The sequence below is a fragment of the Coffea arabica genome, chromosome 2c, assembly GCF_036785885.1.
Source record: "Coffea arabica cultivar ET-39 chromosome 2c, Coffea Arabica ET-39 HiFi, whole genome shotgun sequence".
In the NCBI taxonomy this organism is placed as follows: domain Eukaryota; kingdom Viridiplantae; phylum Streptophyta; class Magnoliopsida; order Gentianales; family Rubiaceae; genus Coffea; species Coffea arabica.
The window spans coordinates 955,595-977,012 of record NC_092312.1 but is presented as its reverse complement, the minus strand read 5'-3'; the positions used below and the strand labels follow the sequence as shown (position 1 = coordinate 977,012).

General features: G+C 35.6%; 1 protein-coding gene and 1 long non-coding RNA gene across 2 annotated transcripts; one reads left to right on the top strand and one right to left on the bottom strand.

Moving 5' to 3' along the window:
• Positions 1 to 2,519: 2,519 nt before the first annotated feature.
• LOC113724847 (MAG2-interacting protein 2-like) lies at positions 2,520 to 15,869 on the top strand. Its single transcript, XM_072073253.1, has 12 exons — positions 2,520 to 2,779; positions 2,864 to 2,912; positions 3,522 to 3,695; positions 4,072 to 4,273; positions 4,377 to 4,603; positions 5,427 to 6,399; positions 7,236 to 8,212; positions 8,722 to 8,804; positions 10,037 to 10,396; positions 11,228 to 12,464; positions 12,628 to 12,893; positions 13,055 to 15,869. Exons 1-12 carry the CDS (start codon positions 2,657 to 2,659, stop codon positions 15,677 to 15,679), a joined length of 7,296 nt encoding a protein of 2,431 aa, XP_071929354.1. The 5' UTR covers positions 2,520 to 2,656; the 3' UTR covers positions 15,680 to 15,869.
• A 1,588-nt stretch (positions 15,870 to 17,457) lies between these two features.
• LOC140035798 (uncharacterized) lies at positions 17,458 to 21,418 on the bottom strand. The gene is made up of 3 exons (XR_011839723.1): positions 21,260 to 21,418; positions 20,948 to 21,003; positions 17,458 to 20,245 (listed from the first exon to the last, which is right to left on the bottom strand). It is a non-coding gene; the product is annotated as an uncharacterized lncRNA (long non-coding RNA).

Below are 21,418 nucleotides of genomic sequence, written 5' to 3'. Positions count from 1 at the left end.
AGTCTTGTTTGTTAACCTTTGCCGCGGGGGGACGTCTCGAGCACCAGTTGCACTCCACTTTGGACTTTTTAGTCCAAAGGGGTGCCGTTTAAGGGGTCTAATAGTAGGCATAAACAAAATATGGGGTCCAAATGTTAATCAACATCAATAAATATTCTCATATGATAATTTCAAAAACCTTTCTTTAGATTTTTAACAATTTCACTTAATTCTCCTCAAGCTTAAATAATTACACTACTTCTCCAAGAGCAATAAATTATATAATGTCCTTCACTTAATAAATAATCTATAGGGATATATAAAACCAAAAATTAAATTTTAAAAAATGAAACCCCGCCTCTATAATTCCCAACCAAAAACGGTTATTCTCTCCAACTCTTAACGAATACCCAATTTCTTATTTATCTTCTCTTCTTACATTTTCACTTATCTTTCCATAGCTCTACTCCAATCAACAATTGCCTTTCACTATAACCACTAATCTTCTCTATGGTTGGTGTCTACTCTTGTTCCTCCTCTTTTTCTTAATCACTATACTACTAAATCCTATCACTTTTTAAGTTTAAAATCTATAGATATAGCAAGTTGAAATTGTCAAATTACAAGTTTAGATGAGGGGCAAATATCATTGTCAAGTTAGATGAAGAGAAAAAGCCTCGTAATTTTGAGAAATAGATCATCATATTCATAGCTGAACAAGAAAGAGGAATAAGGGATAATATTAGAAACCTCCCTTGAGGTTTCTCTTAATATCACCTGGCATCCTAAGGTTTTAAAAATTTCACTTACCTCCCTTATTTTTGTTATTTGTGTAACATTTTTTAAAAATCCTAAACTACCTTTTTACTTGCTAAATAAAAATATTTGTAAACTATTTTGTTTACTTCAAGAAAACTATCACCTAAAAAGTAATTTCTTGTAGTACTACCACATCATAATACTATACCCAGTAAAAATATAAATTTTAAAAATAAAAAAAGATGTTTGAAAAGAAATATATTTCCACCAATTTAACTCTATATGTTCAAAATCAATTTCTTATAAATTTTATATATGTTTTCCAACACCTTCTCAACCCCTTGCCCAAACCATTAAATTGTACCAATAATTATAAAAATCAAGTCAAAATAAGCCAATAAATCGTTTCCCACTTTATCACAATCACAAAAATAAAAGATAAACAAAATTCAATTTATTATAATTTATAAATAAAATATTGCATAGTCATCCAAAAAGAGTAAGAGAGAATGATACGTGAATTATGTGTCAAGTGAGAGTTAATATGGTCTTTTTACAATTACTGGGGGACATTGCTTCAATATTGGTAATGGTGGTGTAAAGCTAGATTGTTTTATGTTTGAGAATTGTCAAGCCATGGAGGTTATATTTGGATTGTGATTGAGTGTCAATGAAATTTTTTTTTTGGGGCAAGCATTTGAGCACAGACGAGGCTTTGGGCAAGCGCTGAAACAAGTAATGATCAGCATTTCTTGGGCTGCGGGCATTGCTTGGATTAGCGATTACAGTTTGGAGTGTGCTTGGCTAGTTCTTACTACAGAATATTAGGTCTGTGTAGAGGTTGAAGAAGATGAATGATAAACTATTTTGTTCTTTTATTACGAAAGGGTATTCTGGAATTTTTGAGAGAAAATTTAAGTCTTTTGAGAAGCAAAAGAGGTAGATGTAATTCTTAAACTTGAGAGAAGCTTCCTACACTTGCTAAAAACATCAATGAAGGTTAGTAAAATTATCCCATATTCTTTTGTTAAAGAAAAGTTACTCCATATATTCTCAACCTAATTTTCTTTTTCTTTTTTTTTTACGTCAGAGCAAGTATCTTCGCTGGTAGTAGAGGAAGTTGAACCGGGTTTTAAGGAAAAATAAATAAAAGGAAGAAAAAGAATAGCGTCATTAATTGCTGTTTTCTCGGGTCATTTTTTTTACGGGATGGAATAAATACAAACACGTATTGGTTAGCACCTGATTTACATATAAATTAGTATTAATTATTATTTAAATGCGGACCCGCATTTTATTACTCCTTGCAATTAAGCGCTTGCCACCTAATTAAACCTCACTTTTTCAATAAACTTTAACACCGTTAAGCAAACCCTTATTAATAATAATACTCCCTCCGTCCCACTTTGATAGTTCTGTTTTCCTTTTTCATCTGTCTCAAATTATAGTCCACTTTTCAATTGAAAAATGTAGTTGTATTTTAATTTTTCTAAAATATCGTTATTCAATGTAAGTTGTTGCTACTATAAACCTGTCCCATTTAATGAGAGTTGATTTTTTTTTTTTACCATCAATTTAAGTGTCCATAAAGTTGTACTCTAATTAATGTAAAGGTATTTTAGAAAAATGGTTATTTAAATTGATTGTTTCAATAAAATTAATTATTTTTTCTTAAATTATGTGAAAAAAATCAAAACTATCAAAGTAGGACGGAGGAGTAACTAACTTACTTACGGCCGAAAGTCTAAACCGGCGACCTTCTGGCTTAGAATAGAGGAACCGAACCGAACCGATTTATTTTCGAGACAGTTGATCCGCAAGGATTTGGTCCGCTTTCCATGGTTTCTCAGGGGACGAGATTTTGAGAAACCTGGCGAGGGATTTAAGCATCTAGTATCCCACCGGCGGCAACTTGGAAATGGAAATTGACGCTACGCATAATTGGAATCCATCCATGGGCGGAGGCGTGAGAGAAGTTCTGTTTGAAGTACGGCGTCACGCTTCAGGAACTTACCCCAATTACCCTCCGACGGGTCAACAGGTTCACTCTGCATTTTCTTGGCTCTGTCCTTTTTTCGCCAGAAATTTGCATATCCTGATTGCTTATTTTTTATGACCAATTTAGTTGGACGATGGCCGCGGAAGGACTTTACTCTCCTACTTTTCATTGCGAGGTACTTCTAATGCTGACTGTTAATGGTAACTCACTAGTTGTATCAGATGCTTGAGTTCGTGATGTTCAAATATAGGTGTAAGTTGTACAACTAGTACTTATAAATACGTGATACTGGACCTTTATTAGGGTTGAATCCAAACTTGTGTATACGCAAAAGCTATACCATTTTCAGTTTGCATATTTTCAGCTTGCATTCAGTCTTCTGCATGTTTAATGTACTTGTGCTAGGCAATTCCAAATTTGGCAGCTTGCATTCAGTCTTCTGCATGTTTAATGTACTTGTGCTAGGCAATTCCAAATTTGGCTTGGAAATATTATATAATTTAAGTAATTTAGGCTTGAGGGACTCTGTGGCTGATTATTGATCGATTAATTTGATAACGCTGGCGTGACATTTGGAAATCAAAATAATCTTGGACTTCAAAATCATTCAGTTGTTCCTTGTTCCATTTCAAAGCAATATAACATTTTGCTTCAACTTGATTTTCTAGTGTTCATATGTCATTCTCTCCTGGAACTATATATGCACACACATGCTTCTCTCTCTCTCTCTCTCTGAATTTCTTTGCTTGCTGATGTTTGTTCTGAAACTTCCTCAACAATGAAGGCATCACCCAAATGACGGAGAGATGGGCAGAATACAGGAATCCAAAAAAGTTGGGTAAGCATGCAGCTTTGTTCATCTCTCCCCATGCAGATCGAGTGGCTGTAGCTTTCAGGAATCAGATAACGTTCTTGCAGAAAGATGATGACTATCAACAACCAAGTGGCACTTTTACCAGTGAGTTAGCCAATCTTCGAAAATTATCAAATAATGTATGTTACAATGAGTTTGTAGAATTTGGGAGCATCTTCTATCTACAACCAGGGTGAACTGTTTGTTCTAAAGCCACAAGATTATAATTAGACCATTATTTGGAGCGTTGTGGCATCTCTGTAGTTGTTTATTGCTTTCATCTTTTGGGCTCTCACATGATGGGAACTAATGTTGATGTTGTATTTCCTTTTTTACCAATAAGTTATAGAAATTTGAGGGGTGCTATCATTGATTCAAAACCTGAAAAATAAACATGTTAATCCAGTCTTGATGGTTGGGCTCTGATATTCATGCGTTTCCATAAGCTTAACAGTGCTTCTTGCTTGTTTTTATCTACTAGGTGGAAACATCAGTGCCTTCACGTGTGGTACATGGTCAGAAGCTCATGAAGTCCTTGGAGTTTTTGATGACACTAATACTCTATATTTCATTAAAGCTAATGGAGAAGAAATTGCCAGAATCACCGGGAAGCATCTTAAAGTCTCCCTACCAATATTGTGCTTGATTTTGCAGGATGGCAATGATGTGAACAAAGCATGCTTGTAAGCTCTATGTTTGATTTGAGGTTCCTTCTCCCTGCTAATTGCTTTTTCCATACTTTCCTATTTCAATTGTCGGTCTCTTAGTTGCTAACATTTTTTACAGGTGTACCTTTAGCATTCTTACGTCAGATGGTTCACTCCACGATTTAGAAATTAGTCAGGATCTAAGTGCCTCCATGTCTGCAGCTCCTCTTGCACGTACTGGAGTAATGCTGAAGAAACAATTCCCAAAGAATGTTTTCTGTATGCATCACCATCCAAAGTTGTCTTTGTTCGCTACAATCAGTAGTGCCAGTGGTGTTGCCATTTCCAATACGTCAGGACATCCAGGTTAGTAAAATTTTGGAGTTGAATAGATCTCAAAGTATTTGTGTTGGTAGAATGTTGGATAAAAGAAACTCTAACTAGTTGACAGCATACCCCTAAAGGCTGTACCTCAGAATTGGAAAGATGGTCTAAGAATGAGTTTAGTTAATTTTAAGAACAAAGATGTAGTAACTTTCTTCTTTTGTGAATTTTGTTACTTTTGTTCTCAATCTTCTTTTGTGGTTAGCCTATATACAAATAATTGGCAAATAAGTCCTCTGAGTTACTGCCTATAGCATGTGATTACTGATTGTTGCTGTGAACCTCTCTTTTAACAACTTTAGTTATATAAATTGAAATAGCAAGTGCTATAGACAATAGTTTCATCTATGAACTATTTTTTTTATCAGACTGATTACTTGAAACATCTTGTAAAAAGAGGCATAAAGGTCAGAGTTAGCCTGTTATTCTTAAAAAGTGGATTTTGCATGAGGATAAACCGTACAAAACTTTAGTTCTTCACTTGTTTCTAGTCATTTGGCAGTCTTCTAGTGTAAAATATTCCTACATTCTGTTCTTTACTAAGATACTGTAAGTTTGGAAAGTTGTAATTTATTGCATTATTTGGAATCCATCTACTTTAATTAAGTCAGGAGAAAGATTTTTTTTTCAGAAGTCTATTATCAACAAAAAATACTTAATAGAGGCATTCTGTTTTGCTAAATAGCCAATTATCTCCCTGGATAGTCCATGTTTCAGAAATAATTAACTCTTCCTTGATGTAATTTTTTTTAATATTTATTCTCAAAAATCTTCTATGATATTTAGTGTTTGACAATTTCCTCAGGATCACCTAGTCTATCTCTTTGGCAAAGAAGTAGCAGCTCAGATTTGGAGCTCATGGTATCCATTGATTTTGAAGGTTTATATGCTCAAGCAAAAGGTGTAGATCAGTTGATTTCTCCGAAGGTGCTCATCTCACCTGAGGGAAATTTTGTTGGCACTCTTGATGCTAAGGGTTGCTTGCTTATTTTTAAGTTTCATCAAAAGCAGTGGAGCCTATCAAATCTTTACAATACAAAGAGGTATGATCTGCAAATGAAAAATGACTTGTCTGGTGGAGGCATGGATTTTCTGAATGATCTAGTTGACTTTACTTGGTGGTCTGATGATGTACTTGCTGTTGCAAAAAGGGATGGCACTATTACGATGTTTGATGTCCCTACTGGTGTTAAATTGTTGGAGAAAGATCCTGTTTGCTCAATGCCTATCATGGAAACAGTGGAGAAGTTGTCTGGATGCCTTTTTCTTTTGGAGAGTACATCTGGGCAAAGCTATAAATCATCTGAAGAAAAAAGAACAACAGACTTGCGTCTTATTGAGCAGCTGGAATGTGCTAAACTGCAGTGGAATTTATTTTCACTTTCAGAAAGATCTGTTTCTGAAATGTATGACTTGCTAATACGTAAACAAGACTATCAAGTTGCTCTTAGCTTTGCTCATCATCATGGGTTGGATAAAGATGAACTGTTGAAGTCACAATGGATGTCTTCTAGTCAAGGAGTAAACGAGATAAATAAATTGCTGTCAACTATCAAGGACCATGTTTTTGTCCTGTCTGAATGTGTAGATTGTGTAGGACCAACAGAAGATGCAGAGAAGGCTTTACTGGCTTATGGACTCCACCTAACAGAGGATTACAGGTTTTCTAAATCACAAGAAGATGAGAGCAGCCAAGTTTGGGACTTCCGTATGGCAAGATTAAAGTTGCTTTTGTTTAGAGACCGGCTGGAAACATTTCTTGGGATAAACATGGGAAGGTAATAATATTTTAATTTTCACTGTTTAAAGAAATATAAGTTTTGTTTCTTCCTACATATATATACTTATGTATGTATACATAAATATAAGTTTTCTCTTGTTTAAAGACAAGTACTAAAGCTTTATCTTATGTTATTTTGTATATTTGGGCAGCAATATGTTTTTATGTTTTCTTTAAGCAATTTCTTGATCCTTGACATCTCGGAGAGCACTGCTTAGACTCATCTGTTTGGAGTGAGTAATTTTTCCTACCATTCTCCTTCCCTGATTGCTTTCAAACATCACAACCTTCAATGATTTGTTTATAGTATGAGCTGGCTGATGAACTCACTGGGGAATAAACATCCATCTCCTACACAAACCCCTGAAATCCTTCCCAAAACCCAACCACAAAAAGAATGAAATAGTAAGGAGAAGAGGGAATTTAAGTTTTTGAACTAAGGCTGTGTTGCAAGTGATTCTGGCTTATTCTCTGCGTAAAGAATTCAGGGAATGTAATGCTGAGACAATGTTATATGCAGAATTTTGATCACCTGAAGAGACTATTGGGTAGTATGGGCACAAGTGTTTAGGATTGAATTGCTGAACTTAAGCAGACTTTGGACTGGATTTCTGGAGGGCGATATTAGGGGAGAACATTCAGGCCGGAAAATCTTGTGTCGTTTATATTAGCATATTATATGGTAGCCTGCAGTTTTTTTTGGGTTTCACAATATCAGTTTATGAACTTTTGAATCTGGAGGTCTTGTAATCTTCCTAGCATTGTTTTGTCTTGCAGTTGTAGGATGCTAAAATAGTTCCCAATGATTATGCCCTTAACTAAACCATTTTGCAGGTTCTCGGCTCAAGAGTACAATAAATTTCGTAATTTACCAATTAATGACGCTGCTGTAGCCCTTGCAGAGACAGGGAAGATTGGAGCGTTAAACCTTCTTTTCAAACGACATCCATATTCGCTTGGTCCTTACATATTGGAGGTTCTTGCTGCTATTCCTGAGACAGTTCCAGTTCAGAGTTATGCACAGCTCCTTCCTGGGAATTCCCCTCCTGCAAGTATTGCTCTGAGGGAGGAAGATTGGGTTGAATGTGATAAGATGGTCTCATTTATAAACAGTCTACCTGAGGACCATGGTAGCAGGGTTCTTATTAGAACTGAACCAATTGTCAAGAGATACATGGGATTTCAATGGCCATCAACTGCTGATCTTTCTAGCTGGTACAAAAATAGAGCCAGAGATATTGATACCTTAAGTGGGCAGCTTGAAAACTGCATGTGCTTGGTTGACTTTGGTTATCAAAAGGGGATCTCAGAGTTGCAGCATTTCTATGAGGACATCTCTTTCCTGCGCCAGCTTATTTATTCTGATGAAAATGAAGGGAAAAGAAATTTTTTTCTTAGTCTTATTGCTTGGGAGAAGTTATCTGACTATGAAAAATTCAGATTGCTGCTCGTGGGAGTGACAGAGGAAGACGTAATTGGAAGACTAAAGAATATTGCAATCCCATTCATGCAAAAGAGGGATTATCATATAGCTGCTGATTCTACAGATGAGCTGATTGGTAGCCAATGTACTATGGATAATACAGCTGACTCATTTCTTGTTAGATGGCTAAAAGAGATTTCTTTGGAAAATAAACTAGGGTTATGTTTGATAGTATTTGAAGAAGGGTGCACGGATCTGGAAAATAGTTACTTTTTCAAAGATGAGGCCCAGGTGGTGGATTGTGCTCTGCAGTGCATGTATTTGTGCTCTTCAACAGATAGATGGAGTACAATGTCCTCAATTTTATCTAAACTTCAACATTTACGAGGTTTGTATTCTTGAAATTACAGGGTTCCAACTCACTAATTTGAAGTGGAAAATGGTTAGCAGAGTAGCTGGATTGATGATGATGTTTTACTTAGGTGATCAGTTTCATACCTGATAGCAGAGCATGCAGACCTTAACCATGAATAGGTTAAATGAAACAGGAAGTTATTTCTTTGTGTAGCTTGGCTATGGCTTTCAAGTATGATTGACAAAAATACATTTTCTTCCCCGGCTGGGGCAAGGTCTGAAATTACATTCAAATGGGATGAGGAGGTTTATTAGAAGGGCTTCTATAGTATATTTTTAACAAAAAGGAAGTGCTCTTTAGCAGTTTTAACAAATAAATAAGTTGTACTTGTTGAGGGTCTATTGGTTATTGACTGCAAAATTCATTTTGGTTATAATAAATTGCAACTTGCTAAATAAGTTCTGTGCATCAAATTGCTCAAGTCTGACCATAATTATTGTTCAATGTAATGTCTCCAAAGATAATGCAATTGGATGTTACAGGTTATGGAAATGAGGACCTCAAGACAAGATTGAAAGTCACTGAAGGCCACGTTGAAGCAGGGAGGATTTTGGCAATTTACCAGGTTTATTGACCTCACGTGTTGCTTTTCTTAAATAGTTTTGTCTGTTTTGGTTTCAGCTGGATGGACTTTGGCGATTACCATGGTTATTGGTCTGGCATGTTTCCAATTTTAGTAGTTTTGACTGTTTTGATTTGAGCATTAATTGGCTTATGTTTTGGTCTGCATTCTGTACTCATATTTTTGACCTGAGATGCAGATTTGCAGCACTGTCTGCTTTAGTGCTCCTTTGGGCTTTCCTAGTTGGTCTTGTATTTCAATCTTCAGTTTATGTTTCAATTTTATTCAATTCATGGATCTGAGTACCTTTTAAACAAAAAATTGTGATTCCATTAAGTTTCCTGGAATTTCTTTCTGTTCTTAGTCTTGTAGTCTGATGTATAACAAAGAGAAATGGATGTTAAGGAGTATCTCATTACTGTCTTAACCATGTAAACCTGCTTTTGGATCCTTGGAGTTTGTAAGAGGAGTCTAACAAAATTATTGTTGGGTCTTCTGCCTCTGCCAGCCATTGTTTAGGACGGATTTTGTACAGAAAAGAAGTTTTTCAATTAGGTCATTGTTCTTTCATATTGGTTCTTGTCAGTTTGTCTCCTGGTGAGGGTGACATTGATTTAGCGAAAATGTTGCTTTTAGTACCATCAAAGACTAGCCGGCTTGGAGAGAGTCTCTACAATTTTTGATTCAAAATATAACAGACTTAGAATTGCGAAAGCTTTCTGAGATGTCAATTTTATTCTACTATTGCCATGTGGAATTGGATGCCTCAGTTTGGAAATTTGGAATGTGAGTTAAAAAATATGATAGTTTTACTAGAAAGTAAGGAATATATGGACCCACATATTAATCAAACTCAAATTTAAAAGATAGTGGGGAAATATGAGGCTGCTGTCTCTTTTGATGTATAAAATACAGAAGAAGAGAAGCATTTGAACTTCTCCATTTTGGAAAGCAGACATTGTGTTGAAAAAGACCAAAAAGGCAAGACATTCAATTGGGACATGGGGAAACAACTGTATGCATTGTGAAATTGAGTATAAGTGACATCTAATAGCTGAGTCCTGTGTTTTCTTGTCTGGCTTTTAGATTTCTTTCAAGCTACATTCTGATGTAAAAGCATTCATAGTTGGAAGCATTGATTGCAATGTTGCAGTTGGAGATACCCTACTGGGTATCATTTTATTCAAAGGTTGTTATTCATGTGTTTGTCATCTTATTCTCGTATTGGTCTTCAGGTGCCAAAGCCTATTAACTATTTTAGGGAGGCACATACAGATGAAAAAGGTGTAAAACAGACACTTCGTCTTATACTCTCCAAATTTATTCGGAGGCAGATGGGTCGATCAGATAATGACTGGGCTAACATGTGGCGTGATTTGCAGTCTTTGCAAGAAAAAGCTTTTCCCTTCCTTGATTTGGAGTACATGTTGATAGAGTTCTGTAGGGGATTGCTTAAAGCTGGAAAATTTCCACTTGCAAGGAACTATTTAAAAAGTACAGGTTCAGTAGTTTTGGCTGCAGATAAGGCCGAAACTCTGGTCATTCAAGCTGCAAGAGAGTATTTCTTCTCAGCATCAAGTCTTGATTGTCCAGAAGTAAGTGTTTAAGTTGTGTTGTACTGTTCTCTTCCATTAAGTTGGGAGTCTGAAGTGGGTTGCTGTTTGTACAAGTTTTCCAGCTGTGATCAATGTCTTACAACAGTGGCATAAGACAAGCTTCTTCCATCTATTGATGGCATGTTGGTGTTGTGGGCTTACTCTATAATTTTTTGGGATAAGACATTCAAAATGGAAATTATTTACGTCGGACTGAAATGTCTGACAATTTTTAAGCAATGAACTCAAGTCAGTTATTGATAGTTTGCATGAATACCAGTTGAGACAATGTAATGATGTCTAATACATTCTAATTTTAAAGATGTTTTAATGGTGTATAAGTTGGTGTGGCTGGTTTCAAGTACACATTTAACTTCAGAGCTATAAATTGACTTATTCTAGGCATGACACATGACACTGGTGTACTGTACTAAAATTTTCTTGGGAATCCTCTCACATCTCTCAGATATCTGAGTTTCATGTGAATTTGGGGGTGGGGAGCAAAGATGAGGGTTTGTTTGAGTGAATTGTTACTGGAGTATATAACTGCAGTTTGGAAATGACTCATGCTACTTTTGGTCTCATGTGTGATTGTTATAGTGAAAGAAATATTAGAATATATTGGCTTACTTAGAAGTATATTTTCTCACTTATGACATATCTGATCTATTTTAACTATTTTAGCTACTTGAATCATCTTTGCTTGGAATCTTGTCAATGGGGCTATTGGCATGGCTTTTTTCCTGTTGGAATGTTCTTAAGAAGATTATTTTTATTCAAATGGCGACAATAGAGAATAAATTATTGACAACCTGCTGAATTTTCTTTCAGATATGGAAGGCTAAGGAATGTCTTAATATCTTGCCTAGTAGCAGAAATGCCAGGGCAGAAGCTGATATCATTGATGCCCTTACCTTGAAACTTCCAAAACTGGGAGTAAATGTCCTGCCATTGCAATTTAGACAAATGAAAGATCCATTGGAAATAATTAAGTTGGCAATTACAAGTCAAGATGGAGCTTATCTCAATGTTGATGAACTTATTGAAATTGCCAAACTTCTTGGATTGAGCTCACACGATGAAATATCATCCGTACAAGAAGCTATTGCAAGAGAAGCTGCTGTTGCTGGAGATTTGCAACTAGCTTTTGATCTGTGTCGTGTTTTGGCTAAAAAGGGTCATGGTTCTGTCTGGGACTTATGTGCTGCTCTTGCAAGAGGTCCTGCCCTTGATAATATGGATGTAAATTCTCGAAAGCATCTTTTAGGGTTTTCTTTGAGCCACTGTGATGAAGAATCTATTGGTGATCTGCTAAATGGGTGGAAAGATCTTGACATGATGGGACAGTGTGAAACTTTAATGATGCTGACCGGGAGTGAGCCTCCTGAATCTGCAGTTCAGGGTACTTTAGCCATCTCATATCCACTATATAGTACACAAGGTTCTGTTGATTTTGGAACTTGTTCAGGAAAGGTTGATAATGTTGGTTATGGTGATCAAGGACATCTTGATGCCGTAAAAGATTTGCTCTCTGTAGTTGCAGAAAATTTGCCTTTTGAGAATGGTTATCAATGGGAATCTATCCTTAGAGAAAACGGGAAAATTTTGTCCTTTTCTGCTTTGCACCTTCCTTGGTTACTTGAACTGATTACTAAAGCAGAAACAACTAAAAAACATATATCAGGCTCAGTTTCAGGAAAGCAGTACATAAGTGTTAGAACACAAGCTGTTGTAACTATTATCTCTTGGTTGGCAAGGAACGGTTTTGCTCCAAAAGATAATTTGATCATCTCCATTGCCAAATCAATTATGGAACCTCCTGTTACTGAAGAGGAGGACATCATGGGATGCTCTTTTCTCTTAAATCTGGTGGATGGCTTTTCTGGTGTGGATATTATTGAAGGATTTGTGAAAGCAAGGGAAAGTTACAACGAAATTACGAGCATTATGAATGTGGGGTTGATTTATGGTTTATTACATAACCGCAGAGGCGAATGTGAGGAGCCTGCTCAGAGGAGGATGCTGTTGCTTAGGGAATTCCAACAGAAACACAAATCAGTTGCATCAGGTGATCTTCTTTGACCCAGCTTTCTTTGCTTAATACTAAATATTGGTCCCAGAGTACAGGCTCATATTTCTTTTGCTTTTGAGTTATTGTTGGTCCCAATATAGTGGAGAAGCAAGTTAATAATTTTGTTTTTTGTTTTCCTCACATGACTTGTTGAATTTAGATGAAAGAGATGAATTAGACAAGGCACAATCTGCATTCTGGAGAGAGTGGAAACTAAAATTAGAAGAGCAAAAGCGTGTGGCAGATCATTCAAGGGTTTTGGAACAGATTATTCCTGGTGTTGAAACAGCTCGTTTTTTGTCTGGAGACACTAGCTACAGGGAGAGTGTTGTTTTTTCCTTTATTGAATCCATAAAACTGGAGAAGAAACATGTATTAGAAGATGTTATAAAATTAGCCCATACCTATGGCTTGGATCAGACCAAGGTATGATCATCTGTGAAAGTCATCAGGCTTAAATTAATTATCAGTCCTCATGTCTTTAATACGAGAAATCTTAAAGTGTATGTCAGTATTTCTAAATTTCAAGTTTTCTGAATTTTGCTTTTTCAATTTACAAAATTTCTTTTCTTTTTGTTAATTCTTAGGTGCTACTCCACTATATAAGTTCTACTTTTACTTCTGAGGCTTGGACAGTGGATGATATTGTGGCTGATCTTTCACAATTCAGAAAAGAAGTGATTTCCTCTGCTGCAGAAACCATAACAGTCATTACTGTGTCTGTCTACCCTTTGATTGATGGTCATGATAAGCAGCGGCTTGCTTATATATATGGTCTACTTGCAGAGTGCTACTTGCAGCTGGAAGAGCTAAAAGAACCACTTCCTACTATTGGCCAGAGTCCAATGCACTTAGATGCCATCCATTTAGCTCGTTTCAGCAAGGTTGTAAGCCAAGAATGTTTCAGGGTTTCCTTTATTGGTGGCCTCAACTTCAAGAAAATTGCTGGATTGACAGATCTGAACTGGGATAGCTTCAATGATGAAGTCTTTTCTCACATTAGTGAAAAGAATGTTGAAGCGCTGGCAGATATGGTCCGCAACCTTATCGGGTTGTATGGAGATTCATTACCTGAAGGTCTTTTATCATGGCAGTTTGTCTACAGACACCATGTGCTGAATTTGTTGACAACCTTTGAAACTCAATTTAAAACAGATGGCCTTAGTGAAAGCCCTGAAAATTTTCATTGCTTCCTGAGTGAGCTTGAGCAAACCTATAATGCTGTCCTTAAATACGTGAAATTCATTGAATATCCAGGTATATTGGACATAATGATGCGATTCTTTGCAGTAATGGTACCTTTTGAGAAACCGTCAAGTAAATGTTTTGACTCATTGTGGCAGGAGTGTCTTCTCAAGTTATTGAATATGTGGCTTAGAATGATGAGTGACATGCAGGAACTTAAATCTCTTGAACATTCAGATGAAAGCTTCTGTTCAGAATCTTTAGTGACGTGTCTCAAAGTATTCATTAACTTGATTTTAAAGGGGAAAGTCTCTCCCATTGAAGGTTGGGGCACCATTATTAGTTTCAGTAACTCAGGCGTTAATGGTGATGCTATAGTTGAAATTTTTAATTTCTGCAGAGCAATGCTTTTCTCAGGATGTAGGTTTCTAGCTGTTGCCTATGTATTTACTGATGCACTGAGTCAACTCTCGCCTGGGTCGGCTTTGGCATCAAGCACTGGAAGATATTATATCAATATCCAGGATCTCCCCCATCTTTACATAAGTTTACTGGAGGTGATCTTGCTTGACCTAGACAGTGGATCTCTTGAAAAGCAAAAGTTTCACTCTTTCTTGTCATCTTTGAGTAAACTTGAAGGGAACTTGGAGGAATTGAAATGTGTCAGGGATTCTGTTTGGAAAAAGTTGGCAGAGGTTTCTGACAACTTGCAGCTTCCTAGCCACTCACGTGTATATATCCTGGAGCTTATGCAGTGTATTAGAGCTACAGATAAGGAGCTGAAAGTGTTCTCTTCTGAGCTAGACACCTATGTTATTCCTTGGGAAGGGTGGGAGAATGTCCAGAGTGGATGTGTAAATCATGAAAAGACCAGTGATTGTGGGATGTCAAATGTTGCAGACACAGCTAACAGATTTACAAATACTTTAGTTGCCCTTAAATCATCTCAGATGTTGTCAGCTATCTCGCCAAGCTTGGAAATTGCACCAGAAGATCTATTAACTACTGAATCAGCAGTTTCTTGCTTTGTAAAAGTGTCTGAATCTGCCAAGTCTGAATCCGAGATTGATGCTTTGATAGCTATGTTGGGAGTGTGGGAGGAACTTTTCATGTATGGAAGAAAAGATTCTCCTAAGGTAGATGATATTGGAAATAGTTGGAGTAATGATGATTGGGATGAGGGATGGGAAAGCTTTCTGGAAGAATCTAGGGAGAAAGAGTCGAAGAGTAACAGCACTCTTTTGGTTCATCCTTTACATGTATGTTGGCTGGAGATCTTCAAAAAATTAATAAGGCTTTCCAGGTACGAGGAATTCCTGAGATTGGCTGATAAGTACAAAGGAAATACCACGCAAATTTTGCTTGATGAAGATGATGCTCGTTGTCTAAGTCAAATTATGCTTGAATTGAACTGTTTTATTGCTCTTAAGATAATGTTGTTACTGCCATATGAAGCTGTACAATTGCAGTGCTTGGAAGCCGTAGAGGTAAAGTTGAAACAAACAGGCATCCCGGATGAATTTGGCAAAGATTATGAATTCTTGCTTCTTTTATTATCATCTGGAATAGTAGTACCTATCATCACCAAATCTTCTTATGGCACCACTTTCTCGTGTCTTTGCTATATGTTTGGGAATGTCTCTCGTCAGTGGCAGGAGGCACAGTTGTCAAGCCTCAAATATATGATAGCCAGTGAAGATAAAAGCAACTTGAACCTTATTTTTGTTTTCACAAGACTGCTTTTCCCATGTTTTCTAGCAGAGCTTGTGAAAGCTGACCAGCAGATTCTGGCAGGGTTTTTTGTTACAAAATTCATGCACACTAGTGCATCATTTAGTATAGTGAATGTTGTGGATGCTAGTCTTAGAAGATATTTCGAAAAGCAGCTCCAACTGCTAGACGATGATGAAGCCTCTTGGGAGGGCATCAATTCTAGTAAACCTTTGTTGAACACCATATTGAGCTTTAGAGACAGGTTAGGAGAATTGATCCCATCCGCTTTGTCATTACTTCCTGCACCGGGTTGATGATGTTTTGGATGTTTTAATGAACATTTGGTTTTAGAGTTGTTAAAAGATATCTTCATATACATCTTGCTGAAGAATTCAAGGGTCCGGTGACGTTTCCCTTTGTGTGTATAGAGGAGTCTATGTACTTACATAGCAGATACCAACAGTGAAAAACAAATGAATCATAGTCTCAATTTATTACTGAGCAGCTTTTTGTTCGCACTATCGTTTTACTTGTGTTTTGCTTTGTTTGGCAACAAATTATTATTTTTTTTTAATTTTTGACCCCCACCAGCTGGTTGAAAAGAATCTTTTTTCTGTCACAAGTTTCTTGAGACTTCGATGTAGCACAGATGTCTCGAGAAGAGTGTTTGGAAAGAATTGATGGTGGAGATCTCTATCTGTGTGATTTTTGTGCGGTGAACATTAGTAGCTTGGAAGAAATTTGGAATTGTGATAGGTCTTGCAATAGAATAATACCCATTTTACAGCCAGATATTGGCTTAATGTCTATATATACATATATATATATATATATATATATATATATATCTAATGTGTGTACAGCCAGTTATTGGCTTAATGTCTACAGAATTGCGTCTGCATCATCTACATTTGTCATTGGATGAGGGGCAGGAGCGGTAATCAGAAGGATTGCTCTTGAGCTGTTCGCGACCAGACTTTGGTCAAAAAAAAAATGTGCGATCCAGATTATTTCTTGTATCTTGATTTTTATAACGTGTGTGGGGTTTACAAAATTTTATAGTAAAGTTACATGTTATACAAATAAAGTTACGCCGTGTATAAATAAAATTACGTGGCATGCAAAATGCACAAAATCGCGACAACCATTTCTGCTCCTTGTCCTTTGTCATCTGTGTGTTGTGCAATTGGTTTCGAAAATTGCTGACGTCCTGAATACCCCGGTGCCTCCATGCTTTGTTGGATCATTTATTGCCAGGTGGATCCATGCTCTGCTGGATCTGACAAAGGCAATGAAGAAATTTGGTTAGTCATTTTTAGTTTTGCAAATGGACAACTTTCTGTGAAGCCAGAGAATATAGGTGGCAGTAGTATTACAGTAGCAGTAAAACGAGTCGTATTAATCTACATCAATCTCTCCGACTTACCGGTTTATAATTACTAGGAGGAGAACACGCGCATTGCCCTGAAATGTTCAATTATTCAAATTGAGATATTCAATATAAAGAGTTACATGAAGGTACACCCAAAGCTTTGTGATTATTTTTTGTAATTTTATTAAGCAATGAAGAGAGCCACAATTTCAGCCCAGTTGCCAAATGACAATCATTTTTTGTCATGCTGACTAATTGGACAGCAATGGCAATAGCATCGGGGATGGTGAACTACTTAACACACAAAAAAGAAAAAAGAAAGTTTCACAGGCCTCGATGCAATTCTACCCTTGATCATTTGATACATGTCAATAGCTAGAATCCCATAAAAGGAAAGACAAGTACATGAGATAATGTAAAAGGCTACATTTATGAAACTTAAGACCAGTAAACTGCATTCCAGAGGTTCTCATTACATATCAAACCTGTTCCAGCTCAAAAAGGAAAATAAGAAAAAGAAGAAAAAAAAAATCCACAGTGTAGTATTGTATCAAGCCTTTTCCTTGTTATTAGAATCATACACTTCAAAATAATCCAAAGACCAAAAAACGCATTACTTTGTAGTACAATAACCAAAAAGGTTTTCATGAGCCTGTAACTTCAAGAAATCCAATGAAAAGAAACTGTGCTTACATATCAACCTTAGTGAGGTAAATTGCATTTGACCAAAAAAGGAGGAGGATTATTAATATAGGCCATAATTCTATCCTCTCAATACATCAATAGCAAAAGGGATGGTCAAACTCTTGGCACAAAATAACTCATCAAGTTACACAAGATTTTAAACCAAACAAAAATATTATGATAATACCATCCACGTGAGGTATAATGCATCAAGAGTTGATATACATTTATAGCTGGTAATGCAAAGATCAAATAGCTACAGTTAGTGCTAAATCTAGTATCCAGGGTCATACGCTTCTAGGCTTTGATCTTGATAAAGCTTCAAGGGTGGACGATTTTGCTTCCCAAATAACAAAACACGTAGTTTTGTTAATCAAATGGTAGAAGCATTCTTGAGTGGTACTGCAAAAATCCACTTCATACAGTTAAATATTAGCAACAATTATCATATTCTCCAAAAATATATTATAGATTTTTTTTTCTTTTATCATTGTCCCTTCCATTTTAATCTAACATTTTTCACTTATAGGAATATCAACATTAGCGCCGATCTATGCAATTACCTATATGCCAGACAAGCTCTTTCCATATAATTATCCCTGAAGGCAAAAGCATGGGGCAAAGGTTTTTGTGCATTTCATAGGTCGGGGCATACTGCATCAGTGTAGCCAAAGAATAAACAAACAATCTTTAATTATAATATAAAACATGCAATAACTACAAATGAACAATTTTCCATTACATCATTACATACACAATATAGACACTGTTGTAAAAAAAAAATTCCATTCATATAGATAGTTATATTAAAACGAAAGGTGAAAGAAAAAAGGTTAGAATCAGCACCTTCAAAATAGTAGAAGGCTATTCTTTGCTTTATTATATGTCAATAATTTTAATACCTAATTCCATCATGAAGAGCCCGGTATCCATCTAATTTAATGCCAAATAAGAACACAAAGAAATGGGTCGCAAGTTGAATAGCAAAAAAGATAATCAACAGAAACTTAATCATTTTCTCATAATCAACAGAAACATAATCAACAGAGACATCTACTAATTATTAGTATACAAGTACATCCATTTGACTAAGATATTTTTCTAAATAAAGTGTAACAGCTTACCTGTCCAAAACTGAACTATGCTAAAAGGCTAAAGCTTGGGTTTAGACTGACTAGTACCAAACGAAGCATTACCCCTATAAAATTCAACCCAAAAGTGAACAACAATAAAAAGGAGCAAAAATAAATTGTTCATATGCAAAATGGAAACAAATAGAAAAAAAGAAGGCTATAAAATGTTACAGAAAAGTAATCACCAAGTTTTAAGCCACAGACATTGTGCTAAAATTTGAACAACCCATGAATCCAAAACTATATGGTCAAAGAAGGAAAAAAGATCTAGGGATATTTTTCTTCTAAGTAATAGGTTTTTGATAAACATAAACCTTTCATAACAGCATTTGTGGCCAAAGTGTTCATCTACCAACCAATCTAACAAATTTTGCCGCTTTAACCTCTTTTCCCACAATTAGTTGAAACTTATTCAAAACTATAATTATAAACTTCAAACTAAAGTCATCAAAAAATTAAATAAGTTCAATTCCATTGGAAATCGACAGTGGCAGAGACATGAAAAAGAAACCAAGAAAATTGACAATTTAAGTTATTTTGAAAATCCCAAGCAACAATTAAACAAGAGCTGGGAAATTTGAGCATAGAACACCAGCTGCTCTAGCCGCTAAATGTAAGACATTTCAACTGCTGAGAAATAATATCTGCTATCAATAGAGATAGATAAAACCCCACTAAATTTCAAGGCAATAAAGATAGGCAGTATGACATACACAAGTACCAAAATCATAACTGGAGAATGCCCTCAAACTGAATTAACTCTTGCAATGCCCTTCCCAATTTCATCATATTCTGCAGCAACCAATTTAACAAACACCATTCATTTTTTATTTAACTCTAAAAGTATATTTACTTTTTAAACCCTTATATGCACACGCAAAAGTCTATTTCTACTTTTTCTGCTTAAAAGAGAACATTTAGACAAAAAATTCTGAAACATATGAGACAAAAAAATTGGGAGAATGAAGGAAAAAAGTGTAAAAGTAAGTGCATTCCAGTCTAGTGGAAGCAAAAAATTTCTTTTTTCATAAATGGTTTGTGGTCAAATGTATCGCCATTCCCGATGTGATTTCTTACATCAAAATTTCAACTTTCTCACTTATACACTTATCATATCTTCAGTGATAAGTTTTGCTTCAGAAAACTTCCTGTATTACCCAAAAAATACACTACTTCATTTTTCAAACCAAACAAAAGAAGTGGGTAATTTTTTTACATGCATATGATTGATTGTTGAAAGCATATTTTCAAAGCCATTCCCTATTAATCCTTCGGCAAAATATTATGAAATATATGATATTTCAATCCAAAAAGTACAATTATAATGTTCTTGATTATTTAGAAAAGGGTATGAAAAAAATCAAACTTTTTAACTTCCTAAACCATGCAGAACATTATCATTCCTTCCTTTACTACTCTCTATAAATGAATTCCTAAATTACAACAACAGCAAACAACCTAAAACAAAAACAAAACAAAAAAAATTTGTCTCACCAAAACATCATAAAGAGCACAATACATTACAGGGAAGTCAAATTATTCATTCTTAAAGCAATACGAAAAAAACAAAAAAAAACCTTAGAGATAAGGGTAAAAGCATATGAGAAAAAGAATTGGAGTAAAGATAAGGGAAAGTCATGGTAAACACTTACCTTGAATCTGGAGTTGAAGTAAATATTGAACCTTTCCACCTATAACACCATAGAAAGTACAATCAAGTATTGGGAAAAAACCCACAAAATAACCAACAAAGATGACAATTTCTGAGGAGATGAGAAAAGGTTTAAAAGGGAAAACGATCTTCCCATTTTTTTTCTTTTTATACTGGTGAATGATCCAACTTACTGATGATTCAAATGATGAGACAAAGAAAGATTTAGGAAGATGGTGGTGTAGAAGAAGACTGGAGACATGAAGAGAAAATAAAGAGGAAAAACATTTTGAAATATCTAGGAGGGAAAATCCTGACTCCATCGCCACAGCTGCACTGACGGAAAAACGGGAGAACAAGTGACTTTTGTAGAATTGTACGAACAAAGAGTGAGGAATTAAGGAAAATTTACAAAATCTAATTAAGGTACTGAAGCAAATTTCTAATATTTCACCTGCAAGATCTAAGCACAAGAAAAAGAGAAGGCAGAATACAAACTCAGAAGCATACTCAACAAGAAAAGAAAAAATAGCAGATCTCTGGGTTTATAAATACTTCCAACTTCCGCTGCTTTTGGATAAAGATTTTACTACGGCTTTCTTTGTTTTCTCAAAGAAGGAGATGGAAAGTATTTCAGACCTCTGGGTTATTAATCGAAAGATTAACAAATCTTAGCAGGAAAAATGTATTTCTTTTTTAAATAAAGGAAACTGTAAAAATTTAGGAAAATATTAGAGCTTACCAATTAAGATGATTTCTGTGTCTCATGCGTTTAGTAGCTTCATATCCAGACCAATTCTAACAAGGAAAAAAATCAGTTAGAATCATATAATTGAAAGAAGGAAAGAAAATAAAGGGAAAAATGGGGAGAGGGAAACAGGAAGGAAAACCAGAAAAAAAAGGACCAAATAAAAAATAATAAAAAGGAACAAAGAAAAGAAAAGAAAAATGGAAGAGGAAAACGAAGAACAATGCGTATGAGGTAGTTCTCTTTGTCTAACAAAGAAACAAGAGCAATAGAATAGGGAAAAGAATGCAATAGATGCACAATTACCATTGTTCATGATGATGCTCAGTAGAAAATCCGCTGCAAAAAACCAAAGAAACTCTGTAACCATTGTGCAAATGCAAAACACTAAACAATGTCGATCAACGGCAGCAAAAGAAAGCTGGTGGTCAACAATGGTGAAAAATGACGATTTTTTGCAGAATT

What these genes read in the sequence shown, in the direction of transcription:
- LOC113724847 (XM_072073253.1), top strand. Translation starts at nt 2,657, where the DNA reads ATGGAAATTGACGCTACGCATAATTGGAATCCATCCATGGGCGGAGGC. An exon ending in ACCCTCCGACGGGTCAACAG is followed by an intron (nt 2,780 to 2,863) that starts GTTCACTCTGCA and finishes TGACCAATTTAG; the next exon opens with TTGGACGATGGCCGCGGAAG. An exon ending in TAAACTTCAACATTTACGAG is followed by an intron (nt 8,213 to 8,721) that starts GTTTGTATTCTT and finishes TGGATGTTACAG; the next exon opens with GTTATGGAAATGAGGACCTC.